The 16454-nt window shown below is 40.0% G+C and overlaps 1 protein-coding gene across 1 annotated transcript; it reads left to right on the top strand.

The window, feature by feature from the left end:
- The first annotated feature begins 8821 nt into the window (after positions 1 to 8821).
- Positions 8822 to 10227, top strand: LOC135713145 (1,5-anhydro-D-fructose reductase-like). The gene is made up of 4 exons (XM_065236261.1): positions 8822 to 8929; positions 8990 to 9157; positions 9222 to 9755; positions 9880 to 10227. The coding sequence occupies exons 1-4, from the start codon at positions 8855 to 8857 to the stop codon at positions 10072 to 10074; spliced, it is 972 nt and encodes a 323-aa protein (XP_065092333.1). The 5' UTR covers positions 8822 to 8854; the 3' UTR covers positions 10075 to 10227.
- Positions 10228 to 16454: the final 6227 nt, after the last annotated feature.

Below are 16454 nucleotides of genomic sequence, written 5' to 3'. Positions count from 1 at the left end.
CAGATAAAACCTGTCAATTAAGCTTTCAGAAGGTCACAATAGCGATTAGCTGTAACGATGAGCAACGCGATGAGCGCGCAATCAGCGATCATAAAATCGCTAATTGTGACCTTTGGAAAGCAAAATCGACAAATTTTATACGTCATACACAAAATTTACCACCTCTTCCTGCTTCTTACAAATAAAAATTATCATTAAAGTAACCCATAGTTTCATAATTACGAAAAATAGCATTTTAGCTGTAATGAGCAATTGCAAGCCTGCTAACAACCTAAAAAATGTTGGTTCACTTCTCTGATTATTCCTAAATTCACATATTTTGAAAATCCATAACTCGTGAACCAAGCATCGTAGACAAAAACGTTTTCAGTGAAATGATAAGAAAATCATTCTCAACAATCCATAAAAAACTATAAAGTGAAAAATGTAAAATTGCAAAGAAACGGAGGCAAACCATTTTTAGGGTGATGAATTTATTTTCAAAAACTTGTCTCTTACTGGAAAATTACTTATATTTACCTGGTGAAAATTTCAGAGTGGTATCTCTCACCGTTTTTAAGCATTTGACGGAAAACTAATGGCCATTTAAGCGTCATCATAATAAGATCATAAAACAAACAAGAAAATGATAATTCTCATTGCCCAAGTAACATTTATGGTTTTATGAGGGTTCTGTAGACCATAAATTAGACTTGTAGAATGCTTTAAATCATCGATAAAACTCGCAATGTTGCTGGGTGCTTTCCTATGGCTGATCACTAGTTCTTTTGTCATATCTCATAAACGGTAAAAGATATGTTAGATAAGAAGTTTTCAATTAAGTAAAATAGTTATTTTACCAATAAAATTCAGCAATATTTTTTGCATTTTTTTATTATATCTTTATTAAGTAGACGTTCATCCCTGGCCTGGTTCCTCTCCGAAAGCTTCATTCAAAAGATTGTCGAAAAATAGTACTTTTCGAAATTGTCATTTTAATTATGAAAAACAGACCATTATGTTATTCAAATCAGTGTCAAAATTCATTACTCTGACAATGGGTTTTCCTGATTTTCCTTGCAATTTCACTCCACCGTGAAAATTTTCGTAGAAATTTTTTTTCAGATTATATTGCTGATATAAATTCCTTATTTTTTTAACTACAGAACGTTTTTTCTACGATGCTTGACTAATGAGTTGTGAATTTTCAAAGAACGTGTCGTCCGGGAAAATCAGAACACTTAAACAAAAATTTTCCACGAATATTAACTAACCCCAGATTATTGAAATTTTTTTTATCTTGATTTTTTCTCGTCGGTCTTGTTTTTCTTACTGAGTACCAATGCTTCCGACGCCAGGGAGGCAGCTCTTATTCCTGGACCCTATTTGTATTGTATAGTGAACAAGAATCCTTGGCTCTGTAAAGTTAGTTTGGTTGAGCCTTATCAAATAAATAGAGAAAAAAAATATCACTAGTAAATGCCGAACAAAACTGAAGCAAATCTCAGTAATGATGAGCTGATGCACTTCCCGTATTCGCATTTCCAAACTGTGTACATTATTAGTTTACCAAATTTTAAAATAATTGGCTACATACCTACTGTACGTTAAGGGCCCATGCATTAATTCTGTCACGCTAAATCGAGCAAAAAATTACCCCTTCCCCCCCTATCGTGAAGTTTTTCCTATACCTACTGCATTGCTTGTCACAAAATCTTAGACTCCCCCTCCCCTCTTAGAGCGTGACATAATATATGGATCAACCCTAAAAGAAAAAGTAACCTTTCAAAAATCTTTGGATGCAACAAACTAAAAACCAAATTCTTCAGCGGGGTGATTCTCCCCAGTGAAGCAAACGAACTCTCTACGGTGCTCCCTAGTGATCACTCATACGCTCCGGTGTTGGATTTGGTGGAGGTGCAAATGACAGAAACTGTGTTTGTTTGCGAAGTGGGAGAAACGGTAGAAAGTGAAAACCAAATAAAGATCTCTCGGGTGAGTTAGCATTTGGCATAGCGCGAGGTGTCTTTTCAACTCATCACACTGCTTAAACTGGAGAGAATGGCATCCCTAACTACAGGTTGGCACATTCGTCCTTACAACGAGAAAATGTTTGGGACTTGGGTGTGACGATGGATCAATCCTTAACATTTAATGACACGTCAACAGAGTTGTTAAGGAAGCGCCGAGAGTTCACTGATCCTCACGCAATCCTTATTATCTGCATTAGCCTCGTTAGGTCCAAATTCGACTTCGCGAGCGTGGTATGGCACACTGTGGTCGCATCAAATCTCTATAATCAATCATGACAATTCTAATACAACAATTCTTCTGCATTCTTTTCAAGTGGTTCTCACGAACCACTTTAGCCACATATGTTAACTGTGCACATTTCTAGTTCTACCAATAAATCAATTGCATTATTATCACAAATCATTTGTTCATCGATTACAAATCCGCATACGACACAATCGATCGAGATCAGCTATGGCAGATTATGCACGAGAACGGATTTCCGGATAAACTGACGCGATTGGTCAAGCCAACGATGGATCGAGTGATGTGTGTTGTTCGAGTATCGGGGACACTCTCGAGTCCCTTTGAATCTCGAAGGGGGCTACGGCAAGGTGATGGACTTTCGTGTCTGCTATTCAACATCGCGTTAGAAGGTGTGATCAGAAGAGCAGGGATAGACACGAGTGGCACGATCTTCAGGAAATCCATCCAGTTTCTTGGCTTCGCCGATGACATTGACATCATAGCACGGAACTTTGAGATGATGGCGGAAACGTTCATCAGACTGAAGGCTGAAGCTAGGCGGATTGGACTTGCCATCACCGCATCAAAGACAAAATACATGCAAGGAAGAGGTTCTAGGGAAGACAATGTTAGCCTCCCATCCCGAGTTCAGATTGACGGTGACGAAATCGAGGTGGTCGATGAGTTCGTATATTTGGGCTCACTGGTGACCACCGAAAATGATACCTGCAGAGAAATTCAAAGACGCATTATGGCAGGGAATCGTGCCTACTTTGGAATCCGGAGGACGTTTCGGACGAATAAAATTCACCGCCGCACGAAGTTGACTGTCTACAAGACGCTGATTAGACCGGTGGTCCTCTATGGCCACGAGACCTGGACTGTGCTCGTGGAGGACCAATGCGCCCTTGATGTTTTCGAACGGAAGGTGTTGCGTACCATCTACGGTGGAGTGCAGATGGATGACGGAACGTGGAGGAGGCGAATGAACCACGAATTGCACCAGCTGCTGGGAGAACCATCCATCGTCCACATTGCAAAAAATGGGCGACTACGGTGGGCTGGGCACGTCGTAAGAATGCCGCACGACGACCCAGTGAAAATGGTTCTAGAAAGCGACCCATCAGGAACAAGAAGAAGAGGCGCGCAACGGGCAAGGTGGATCGACCAAATAGAAGAAGAGTTGAGTTTTCTTGAACAAAGAAACGCACTCAGTATCTTACACTAAAACCGTCCGGGTGTATTTATGCCATGTTGATGACAATATCAATCGAGTGACAAAATAAGTGTTACATTAGTATGCGGTGCATATTCAAAGGCTAGAGGGAATTCAGAAAATTTCTTGAAACTTGCCTTGAGAAACCTTGGATGGAGTGGAGAACAATTGCCAGCATATCAAGACCTCTGTTGTCTGGTGGACCTCGACACAGTCAGTACGAGATACAAGATCGCCAACATAATATTCTTCTGCAGCATACCGAGCGGACAGACAAGGAGTCCGTTCCTCTACGATCAGCTCAACTTCAATACTAGCCCGGCTTCTCTTCGTCACCGAAGGGTGTTCGATCCTCCGTTGTTTCCGGTGAATCTGAATATTCGAAAGAGCGTTTTCTGGTCGCTCGGAAGCAGAACTTTCACGAATTGACAAACTCCAATCGAATTGAATAAACTCCATCTATAGGACCGTTTTCTGACCAGTCGGTAGCAGAATCGATATGGTGATTGCATATTTCCTCTTTACTCATGATTGTATGCAATTTCGATAAAATTGTGGATCTCTAGGTATAATTTCAGAAATCAACCATTTTTCTGGTGAATCTGAATTTCCGTAGAGCCAACTCTCACGGGTTTTCCCGTCCCAACTGGCCAACCACCCATCGGTCTCCTGTCTGTTCTGTTCAAATGTAGACAATCATGCCATACAAATTGTGGTTCAATCTTAAAATGTGGTATCCAAATTGCCGAAAACCAGTCATCCTAACATGAATCGACATGCATTTAACTCGTGAATTTTCCCGGTTTTTCCGTTCCGGATAGCCAACCACAGGTTCAATCGAGTTTCTACCAGTTTCAAATAAAAGTAGATAGCCATACCTTTTGAATGGTGGCTGAATCATAACGATTGATTATCACATTGTTGATAACCAGCCATGTCAATCATGAATCGACAATTTAGCATCCTTGGTACTTTGAGGAAGTTTTAATGGCTTGGTAGTATGTCAGTTTATTTATTTGTTTATTTGTATATTGAAAAATTCAACTCACAATTATTGTCTAAATAAATAAAACTTAAACTAAAAAGTTACGGTCAACGGTACGGAAAAGGCCAAGTAACCAATGACGAAACACGCCAGCTGATACATTGAAGTCGAAGAAGAAGCCTCCCAGGGGCATACATATTTAGCTGAGCAAGCAGTGTTGGCCAGTCAATTAACCGGTAAGGAGCTTCCCAGCGAACATAGCTTGGGCGAAAAGTCCGTCTCACCTCTAATGGTTCGATTCTCAAGAGACGGCAACCCTCCTCGAACGAAGAGCATATCTCACAAACTTGCGTTGAACGGATTCAATTCTAGTGATCCAGCTAGCATGGAAAGGGCACCAAACAACTAAATTTGACACCAATAATGATCACACGAGCGAGCAGTAGAGTGACCTGAGGCATAGCAGGTCACGGAACTCGCCGGCAATTTTGAAAGTAAAGCCGATTGTCGATTGGCTCTGGAGATGATGTCATTGTAGTGGATTCTGAAAGTGAGTCCAAGGTAACGCCGAGATCCTTTATGTGCTCTACACGAACAAGACAGCGTCCGTAGAGAACATAGTCAAACATCATTGGTTCGATTTTTCGGTGATATTTCTTGAGCACCAGTCAGTAAAAATGCTTAACATATTCTGGAGATCCCAAAAGTCCGAGAGACTTTTAATAATTTTAAAGATTTTCGTATCTTATGCATAGAAAACGCGGGATCCTAATGGTATCAGAAAGGCGACGTCCTTTAAAAAGATCGAAAACAGTAGCGGTCCTAGGTTACTGCCTTACGGAACTCCCGAGTTGTTTGAGAAAACAACCAATTCCGACGCGCCAATCTTAACCCGTACATAGCGATTCACCAAGTAAGATCTGAATCAATCCACAACCGTTGACGAGACGCCAAGTATCTCCAGCTTGGCAAGCAAGATATAATGGGTCAAATGCAGCATTAGCTCCATATACGCAGCATCGACGTGCCATCCTGAATCCATGCATCGCAAATAGTTAGAATTAAACTGCATCAGGTTCGTGAACACGGAGCGCTTCGGGTAAAAGCCGTGTAGTTATGTATCGATATAATTTTTACAACACGCGAACAGAGCATAATCTCGAACAGTTTTGAGCAGGCACACAGGGGAGGTGATTCCACGATAATTTGCGACATTCCGTTTATCTCCTTTTTTGTAGACTGGGAACAGATAAGAAAGTTTCCAGCGGCAGAGGAACTCACATTGCTGTGCCGAGAGATTGAATAGCCTCGCAAGTGGAAGGCAGAGATTGGCTACACAACGTTTTAGAACTGGAATGCCGTCAGGTCCGGCGGCGAACGAGCTTCAGTTTGCGTGTTGCGGCTATCACAATGTCTTTTGAAATGCGTGGAATATCGAAACTAAACACATCACGTAGCATCCCAACAGTAGCATACAGCACTTGTGCCGGCGAAGCGTAAAAATTGTGGAACACTTGCCTGAAATGACGAGCAAACAAGTCGCCTTTTTCTTATTCATTATTAGCCGAGTCATTCCTGAGAAACATGGAACAAGGCAACCCGGATTCGTTCCGTTGATTGAAAGCTTTCGATACCTGTACCATTTTTGTATTAGTATGATTATGTTGCAAGTACATACATACATACATACATTTATTTGTACAACATCACATTTAAGATAAGACATAATCAACAATAGTACGCCGCAATACTCGGTTTGCGGCTGCCGCTCTCCATCCTCGGTCATGCCCAATGCTCGCTAGATCACGCTCTACCTGGTCCGCCCATCGTGCACTCTGCGCTCCACGCCTTTTTGTGCCAACCGGATCAGTAGCGAACACCAACTTTGCAGGGTTGTTGTCCGGCATTCTTGCAACATGCCCTGCCCACCGCATCCTTCCGGCTTTGACCACCTTCTGGATGCTGGGTTCGCCGTAGAGTGCAGCGAGCTCGTGGTTCATTCTTCGACGCCTCTCACCGTTCTCCTGCACACCGCCGAAGATCGTCCTTAGCACACGTCGCTCGAAAACTCCGAGTGCTTGCAGGTCCTCCTCGAGCATAGTCCATGTCTCATGTCCATAGAGGACCACCGGTCTTATTAGCGTTCTGTACATGGTACATTTGGTGCGGGGGTGAATCCTTTTTGACCGTAGTTTCTTCTGGAGCCCGTAGTAGGCACGATTCCACTGATGATGCGCCTTCGTATTTCACGACTCACATTGTTGTCAGCCGTCAGTAAGGATCCAAGGTAAACGAATTCCTCCACTACCTCGAAAGTATCCCCGTCTATCGTGACTCAAGAATGGTTTGGAAAGCAAGAAATGTCTTATTGATACCGTTCCATGATGTGTACACTCAATCTAGCTCGGTAAAATCTCCAGCAACCGATTACCTAGGCATTTACTTTATGTTGATATATTAGAAAAAAATCTAATTTGTTCGCTAAGTCTCGGCAATTGTTTTACTGAATCTCATCAAAATAAATTGTAGAACTACATGGCTGTTGAAATCTCGGCAAAACAATTTAAGTGTGTGCATATTGTCAAGAAGCTCTCTTGAGCTTCATGGATTCATACCGATTTACAGTGCATTGTTCAAGACGTTCATTAAGCCGTAATTCAGTTTAACTCTAGAACAGTATCGAGAATATTAAAATTCTTATTGATACCAACCCATGATGTGCTTATTGTCAAGAAGCTCGCTTGAGCTTCTAGGACTCATAATACATTTCAGTGCATTATTCAAGACTTCATTCAGCCTGTGGATCTTTATGATCTTAGCTTCAGAATAGTTCTGAGAGCATTAAATATCGTATTCTTGAATAAAGGAATGAAATTGGGTTGCTATCGGAATGCGTAAATAGAACAACAAAAAAGGGTTAGATTTTGATAAATCTTTAGTGGGATTAAGAAGTGAATACCAAATTTAAATAAGTGGAATTAAATGAAAGATAACCTTTTTGGCTGTTTTATCGCGCATGCTATCATGCAGCTTTACAAAGCTCGGACGATGGTTAAATATGTCGGAAACTTACATATCAAATCACATTGAGTCTATAGGACATCAAGATCTTAACTCCAGGACATTTTGGAGAACCTAGAGGACTTCTGGGTCTCAAAATGATGTTTAATGATTAATGTAGGCACGTTCTAAAACTTGTCCCATAATTCAGAATAAGCTAGAACACCCAGTTTAACCACCTCTTTGTATGGAAATTCCCCATAGTGTGATGAGGGGTTGGCGTACTTCTAAGCCACAGCCTTCTGATTCACTGCTAATTGATTTTACTTGGTTTAGATCGATGGGACCCGATGGGGCTGGTTGGCTTTTAATGGAATTAATATTTGAGTTTAGTTGCGGTTGTTTTAGATCATTTTCCTTCAGGGTGAAGGGTCTGTCTGGTTCTGCTGGGCTCATAGAAATGGAGATAAATTTAATATGCTGCGGGTGATTTGGTTTCCAGTTGCCGGTCTTAAATCGATTCAAATGAAGCATGACTGATGGCGATGTTATAATGAATGTTCTTCTTCGAAATGAAAATCCTTTTCTCTACTTGTGATGTCTATTCGATACTCAAGACACTAGAATGTGCTCTGATTGTTGATGAGTTGCTTTCTGGGACAGGACAAGATAAACGATCCGGTCCTCATTCAACAAATGATTTATGCATACTTCCTCTTTAGTTGACTTTTGGGAACGGCCAAAGGCTGAGCTTTTGATGATGCAGGTAGTGAGTGTGCTTGTGTGTTCACTTACCAAAACAAGCATATCAATATTCAAAGCTAGACCTCGTCATCTATTACGGTACTGGGTTTCAAGACAATAATCCGTTTGGTTTTGCTTTCTTAGCATAGTCTGAAGAAGACGATGGACGTGATGGTCATCAAATCATGATAAATCATGAAAGATTGGCTACAGGAAGTCTGGTTTTTGGCATGACAAATTGACTACAATGTAAAACATTCGTGCTGATGCATGATTCAACGATATAGAAAAAAAAACAAGAGCACTGTCCACGTGAAGCTTACCTGTGGCTCTTATTCATAAAAGTGCAACGTTGAAATATAGCCCCGGGCTCCCAACACGTTATCAGCTGACGAAATGCACAATTCCCATAAACAACTCTATCGTCAATATTCTTATCGAAAAACCAGTTTCTGACACAAACTCTGATAAGTATCAGCTTGTTCATCTAATCCCAGCATATTGACTACCGGCAAATTTTCGATACGCTGACCACTCTCCAATACAACCAAACTGTGATTAGAACAGCCAATCGTTGCCTTGTCTAGTTTTTCCGCACCAAATAGGCACAATCTGACCAGTGACAAGTGTATGGTGTTCGGTCTTGTGGAGCTACAGCGCATGGACGCAAAATGTGGACTCGTGTGCCACGGGTGAAATTTTCCAATGGTTTCGACATTCCGCTGATTGGACTGGGAACGTACTTGGTGAGTTTGTGGGCTGTAATTCATTCATGGATCCACGCTATTTACCTCCACTATATTCAGACCCGAGGCGAGGAAGGAGTCAAGTCTATCAAGCAGGCAATCGATATCGGCTACCGTCACATTGATACCGCTTACAGGTACGGGAACGAGTGTGAGGTAGGCCAAGCCGTCAACGAAAAGATAAGGGAAGGATTTGTCGCCCGGGAGGATTTGTTCATAACAACAAAGGTACGTTCGAAGAGAAAAAGCGGTCTGTTTCCTATGTCGAATAAATCGGAAAAAAAAATTTCAGCTATGGAATTCATTTCACGCCCCGCAGCATGTGGCCGAAGCTTTCAAACGATCGATGGAAAAGCTGAACTTGGATTACGTTGACCTGTACCTGATGCACATGCCTATGGGGTTGGGTTTTAGGGGATTTCAAGAACAGGACCTCATCGCGTATGACAGCTCCGGGAAAGTGATTTGCTCTGATGTTGACTTTTGTGACACCTGGAAAGCCATGGAAGAGCTAGTGCACAGTGGAAAAGTTCGCAGTATAGGTGTCTCGAATTTCAACAGTGAACAACTGCAACGTCTGTTGTCTAGTGCAAGCATCAAACCCGCTACCAATCAGGTGGAATGCAATCCCGGCTTTACGCAAAAGCGGCTAATCCAGTTCTGTCGCCATCTAGGCATTACGGTGACAGCCTTCAGTCCCATGGGTCGCGTTGATCGATGCGATTCCTCCAGTCGAGTGACAGCCGATGTCCTGCTACATCCCAATGTGACGGCCATCGGCGCCAAATATGGAAAGACAACGGCCCAGATTGTGCTCCGCTACTTGGTAAATATTTGCCTTCTGATTTATGCCTTCCGATTCAGCGGCACACCTGACACCCATCCATTATCGCCGTGCTCTGTCTGTCTGATGAAGTTCTAACGTTGTTAATTTTGCTCCCTTCCATCAGATTGAGATTGGCACAATACCGATACCGAAGCCGTCGAACCGTGCCGAGACGTTACAGAACATTGACATCTTTGACTTTAGGCTGACACCAGATGAGGTCGCCCTGATGGACCAGTTTGACGATGGAAAGCGGGCGGTGCCATTGAAATATTACAGCCACCATCGGGACTATCCATTTGGAAGAGAGGAGATTTAGTCTGCTGGGTATTGTGATGAAAGAATTAGGTTGCATTATCCAATGGAGTAGGACCGGTTTGCGGGGGAGTGATTTGTAACGTTAGGGATCATTGATGCGACAGAGTTTTAGTTAAATATGTTCCAATTAGCAACAATAGGTAATTCAATTTGCAACACTAAGATGAAAATGATATTCAATTGTCGAGATCTGTCCTGGTCAAGTACTTACAACTGGTAAAGATAGGAATTATACACAGTCAGAAATTATTGTCGTCTTCGGTATTGATTTAACCGAAATCTCAAACTGCTGAAAGTTCGGTAAATCTTTAACCTTCTTTTTAAGCCTATTTTTTAAAAATAATTAAAAACTGACATCAATCTTTTTTTTTAAATTACCAATTTTTGTCATTGCAGATGAGTTTTCAGATTTTTATTTTAGCTTTTGAGTTCAGCTGTTGAGTCTTTGGTGAAATTCACCGAAGTCAACGATAATTTCTAAGCCTGTATAGTTAATTAAATACTTACTAAAGTAAGAAGATTGTGTTCTCAAAAGTGCGCTGATTAAGCGGGGAAGGAGAGTATATCGTAAGTGGAAAGACCTGGGAATGAACCCACAAGTTATTTCTCGCTGTCCATTGATGTAGTGAAGTACCATTCCCGTTTTTTTACAAATGCACAATAAATTATTATGTATGTATTCAACATGATTTTTATTACTTTTGACAAACAATAGGCTAAAGCGTAAATATATGCGTTCAAAAAGACCATACTGAAGTAGAGGATATGATTACAAATCTGAATTAGAATCTTTTCTGATTATATATTTTCTTGCACTTTATTGAGCGCAGAGAATCTGATAGCAGCTGCTCCCATGATTCCCAAAAAAAAAATTTTTTTTTGTTAAATAATTTATTTGATAATGATCAATCGAATTAGCTTTACAGAGCCGAGGATTCTTGTTTACTAAACGAAACATCTTAAAAGTATAGTCAAAAGTTACAACACAACAAACACTTTATCTTCCGCTATCCAATAAGTATCTTTCATCAAAACGGGAGCCGCTTCCAGTGGTTTCATTGTATGGCAGTATCGCCAACGAGGGGTAAGTTTATTATAAAAATAGAAAAGTTATACCTTTATCAAAAATTGTGTTGGTCAAGTGACTAAACAAATATATTTTGATCTCTCTGACCATATAGACCACCCTAATGCCACTTAACTAAAAATAGATTCCAAAAAATAAATGAAAACTTTACGGAATACTCCATGCACCTGACTCAAACGGTTTAAGCGTAAACATTTGTGCCTTCCTAAATATGGCGTTTGGACCATTCCCAAGTAACTATAGGCACGTTATTTCGCCTTTCTGGCTATATGCTACTGAACAACGGCTGCACCAGTGTTTGCCAGTTCTGATGAGGCCCATATATAGGCGAAATAACGTGCCTATGGTTATTTGGGTTGTTAGCAGCTTTGCCAGGTTTGACAGAAACTTTAAAAATTTCGATATTCAAATTTCTTACAAAAAATTCTCTTCTCCGTTCAATGTGCAAGAGCCAATCTGAATCCCAGGAACCATATTAGAAAGTAGGCAGAAGAAGTATTATTTGTTAATTTGTTGCATCGTCTTCTGTATAGTAATATGTTAGTAATGTTGTTATGTTAAACGAATTAGTTCCAACATTATGGAATAAAAAATTGGTGGGATTGTGTACAAGACATGACCGCATGGTTTACGTAGACTACGTTGAGATGTTTAGTGATCCTCTTGTGCATTTTTCTTGATATTGATTTAAAATACAGTAAATGTAACTTATTTCCTCAATTCACTTCATTTCCTCTCCTTGACATGTCAATTTCCTCACCCACATAATGAGGAACTAGAACTACAAATTTTCAGAAATAGGGGAAATGTCTCTAATGTTGGCCTATGGATCTAAGATTGGGCTCGTCGCTAAAAATATGCTATTTATCAATTTTATCTAGATGAACGTGTTATTGGGACGTTACTAATGGATATTTTTGGTTGCTATTGAAAATTTAGTCGATTGCTAAATTTATGTATGGGTCCAAATTAGGGACACTTAGGCTGACATTACCTGCATTTTCCCTATACCTTTTATTTATTTTTTTCCATTCTTTCATTTACACAAAAACGCTCCAACCCATTTTCAGAGGTTTAATTTTTTTTGGACCGAACAAAACACAGCACCACCCAAAAACTCGCTAATCCACTTGGTGCATGAATTATGTAACAAACAAACATGTAAAGCTCTACTTAACACTCCGAATACGGTGGGTAAAAAACTTTACGCCGACTACGAAGCCTCCGAAAAACGTGTAACAGCAAGTTTGCAACGGCACAACTTAGCCATTTCTTAATAAATTTCAAAAATTGTGGTACCTTTAGAATTCCTTGGGTTTGTAGATAACTTTGATTGTCAAAAGTTTGAAAATAGAGTCTTCTACTTTTTTAAAAAGCGAAAAGAGTTGTTACACGTTTTTTTGAAAGGTGTGGTTTTAGGGTTTTGCAAGTGTCGCAAGATCTGTAATTTAGATTAATGGGCAAAAATGTTCACAATTAGCCAGAATACAGTCATGGTTCCTATATATGGATCCTGGAGACAACGGAACGGTCCTCGAAAAATCCGGAACATCCGTAAAAGTGGTCAATCCATGAACCTGATCCTAGAGCTCTGCGGTTTTTTTTTAACATTAGGATCTGTGATATAAGAATGACTTTGGGCCATGGACCCAGATGGCCATCGGAACGTCCAGTGCACAGTGGTCCAGAATGCAAATTTAGGTGGAATGATATGTTTTGAGCCTGAAATTGAAACTTTAGACTAAAAGTCTCTTCTACAAAGTTATTCCTTATAGCTAGGCCCTCATTTTAATGACAATGAATTCTAGGGTGGTTCCTATTATCATTAAAATCAAAAATCTAACTTTTTTGTTTGAATAAATTAAGGTATACATTTTTCGACCGAATTGGCCGATTTAGAGCTATTTTATTGAATTGAGCTCTTGAAAAAACAGTTTTTTTGTTCTAGTTTTCTTATTTCAAATTTCTCGGCAAAGGTGTCTTCGGATAACTTTTAGATCTTAAGAAGGCGCAAGTTTTTGCTGAACAAAGCTTGTCAATATCTTTCGCCTATCAAGAATTATTGACGTTTTTATACTAAAAATATGCACTTTTCAAATGTTAATATTTCTGGTTGGGGCAAACAAAAAAAAAAAATTTTTACGGCATTTGAAAGGGCGTACGTTATTCTCAATAATATGATAAAATTGGAGGTATGTTATTTTTTAAACTCGTATAAAATCAATTTGAATTTAGTCATATTTTTTACTATATTTGGGTATATCTTTTTTACTAGAAGAGATACAGGCAACAAATTCAAGTATAAAACATTTGTCTAAAAGAGTTTTAAAATTCTCTAGAAGATAACTTTCATGAGAAATTTCAAATAAAAAAGTTATTGTTAAAGTCCGCAAGAAAATTTTCTACGAGCTTAGTTATCATTTTTTAAAGCAGAGCGATATGGTAAATTGTTAGATGGATATGAACAAAACATTTGGTTTTCCCATAGTAATTTCCATATAAACTTCAAATGGTTTGTGCGAAGTCAGTTTCTTATCTAATGAGTTCAAATTTTGGGAGACTAATCAGGACCCGATTTGGAACCATTTGAGCACTGTGGAGCGAAAATGTCAAAATTTGCATCAGTCTAACCCACATGGCCATGGGGCCATCCTCTGGTAAGTCCAGAACATCCGTAAAGAAGTCAATCAATGAAACTGATCCTAGGGCACCGCGGTTTTTTTTTCCAAAGACATTAGGAGCTGTGGTTTCTTATATCACAGTGTTCAAAAAAAGAACTGCAGAGCTCTAGGATCAGTTTCACAGTATGACAAATTTTCGGGTATCCCGGATCTTTTGAAGGACATTCCCATGGCCATCTGGATCCATGTTTATGTCACGACCCTAAATTCTATCTTTAATCGCAGTTCCAAGAGTTTTCGAAAAAAACTACGGGTTTTTCACAGTTTTATGGATGATCCACTTTTGCGGATGATTCGGTTCATGTTGATGTCTCGACCCTAAATTCTTTCATATATCACAGTTCGAAGTGTTTTCAACAAAACTACGGAGCTCTATCATAGATGGACCACTTTTACGGATCTTCCGGTGGACTGTCCCATGGTCATTCGGGTTCATGTTTATGTTAAAACCCCAAATTCATTCTAATATCACAGTTCCACGGTTTTTTCATTCTTGGATCAATTTTATGGCTTGCTTGCTTGCAATCGGGCTAAGGCCTTGTTGTCCGCTGCTGTCCGAAGAAGTTTCATCCACTCTACTCGATCCATGGCCAGACTTTGCCAGCCTCGTAGTCTGCGAAGGGTCTGCAGGTCGCCTTCTACTTGGTCGATCCACCTTGCCAAGAAGCTGGATGGACTTTCTGAAGATCGTGTCACTCGTGTCTATCCCAGCTCTTCTGATCACACCTTCTAATACGATGTAATATAGCAGACATGAAAGTTCACCTTGCCGTAGCCCTCTTCGACATTCAAAGGGACTCGAGAGTGTCCCCGATACTCGAACCACGCACATCACTCGATCTATCGTCGCCTTGTTCAATCGCGTCAGTTTATACAGAAATCCATACTCGTGCATAATCTGCCATAGCTGATCACGATCGATTGTGTCGTATGTGGATTTGAAATCGATGAACAAATGATGTGTAAGCAAGTTGTATTCGGGGCATTTCTGCAGAACCTGCCGAATCGCGAATATGAACCCATGAATCCCACCTGGTATTGCCCCACAAACTCTTGCAAATGGTGACAGGCGGCGGCATATAATTTGGGAGAGTACCTTGTAGGCGGCGCTCAGCATTGTGATCGCGTGGTAGTTGCAGCAATCCAACTTGTCGCCATTATTGTAGATTGGGCATACGACACCTGCCATCCACTCCTCCCATTATTTTAATAGCTCACTTGGATGTTGATCTGCACCAGTTGCTTTGTTGTTCTTCAGCCGACCGATCTCCTCCTCAACTTCTTGAAGACCAGGGGCTGGTAGCCTGCCGTCTTCTTCGCGTGCTCCAAAATCTGTTGCCGTGCCACCTTCGTTTTCTACTGCATCACCGTTGAGGTTCTCGTCATAGTACCGCTTACACCTCTCAATTTTATAGAGTGACCATTTTACGGATGTTTTTGATCTTCCGTACAACAGTCCCATGGCTATCTAGGTACATGTTTATGTCACGACCACAAATTCATTGTTATATCACAGTTCCTAATGTTTTTGAAAAAAAAAAAAACTGCGGAGCTCTAGGATCAGTTTCATTGATTGACCTCTTTTACGGATGTACTTACCAGAGGATGGCCCCATGGCCATTTGGGTTCATGTTTATGTCATGACCCCAAATTCTTTCTTATATCGCAGTTCCACATGCTTTCGAAAAAACCGAAGAACTCTAGGATCAGTTTCGAGGATTGATCATTTTTAAATATGTTCTAGATCTTGAGGAGAACGGTCCCATGGCCTTCCAGGTACATGTTTATGTCACGACCGCGAATTAATTTATATATGACATTGGTTTCATATTGAAGCTTAGAGTATTTCCGTTTATATCGTAAATAGTTTTTATATAGTACGTGTAACATATTTTACAAACATATTAAAAAGCAATTCTTGTGTTTCTCGCCTGTTTGAAAAAGCACTCAAACCATTACTAATGAAATGTATTTCTGATATAGCCATAACAAATTCAATGTTATATTCTTATTGCTTATGAGGTTTTCTGCTTATATACTCATTCAAAGTTTCATATTTCTTGAACTAAATTGTTTGAGCTTCACCCATTTCTTTCTACATTCATCGAGCATTATCAAAGTAACCCCAAATCAAAATACTGAAGTTCGGCCACAAAAGTAAAACATAGTGTAAATGCTTTAATTTCTGTTAAACATATTACTAACGAATTAACTCTTCGATTCTCCGTACTTGTTTTAAAAAATAAAATTTGAAAAACCTTCATTGCTGAAAAAAATATTTAGAATATAATTTTAAAAAACTATCAATGTTACTCACTTTTACGGTACCATACATGTTTAACACTATTTTGTAGCTGTGAGAGATGCAGCATACATGACATGCAAATTTTCTCTCAACTTGAATGTTTTACTCTTTTGGCGGTTGAAAAAACTATCGTCAATTCTTTATAGGTTGTCGTTAAAGGAGGATAGGAGGGGGGGGGGGGGTTGTTATATAAAAATAACATTTTTCGCGTTTCATATTATTTGAACGAGACCGAAAACTATAACTCTTTCTGTAAAATAGGTGTGGTCCTGAAAAGGACCAATTGTTCGCCCGAGCAAAGCTGAAGA

This window comes from Ochlerotatus camptorhynchus, unplaced genomic scaffold, assembly GCF_037179485.1.
Source record: "Ochlerotatus camptorhynchus isolate MF236.1 unplaced genomic scaffold, CSIRO-AGI_Acam_v1.1 ptg000539l, whole genome shotgun sequence".
Lineage (NCBI taxonomy): Eukaryota > Metazoa > Arthropoda > Insecta > Diptera > Culicidae > Ochlerotatus > Ochlerotatus camptorhynchus.
Note: the sequence above shows the minus strand (reverse complement) of the source record. Positions and strands in the feature narration are given on the sequence as shown.

Bases quoted from the DNA above. Each gene is read 5' to 3' on its own strand.
- LOC135713145 (XM_065236261.1), top strand. From the start codon at position 8,855: ATGTGGACTCGTGTGCCACGGGTGAAATTTTCCAATGGTTTCGACATT. The intron at 9,158-9,221 runs GTACGTTCGAAG...AAAAAATTTCAG, and splicing joins ATTTGTTCATAACAACAAAG to CTATGGAATTCATTTCACGC. The intron at 9,756-9,879 runs GTAAATATTTGC...CCCTTCCATCAG, and splicing joins AGATTGTGCTCCGCTACTTG to ATTGAGATTGGCACAATACC.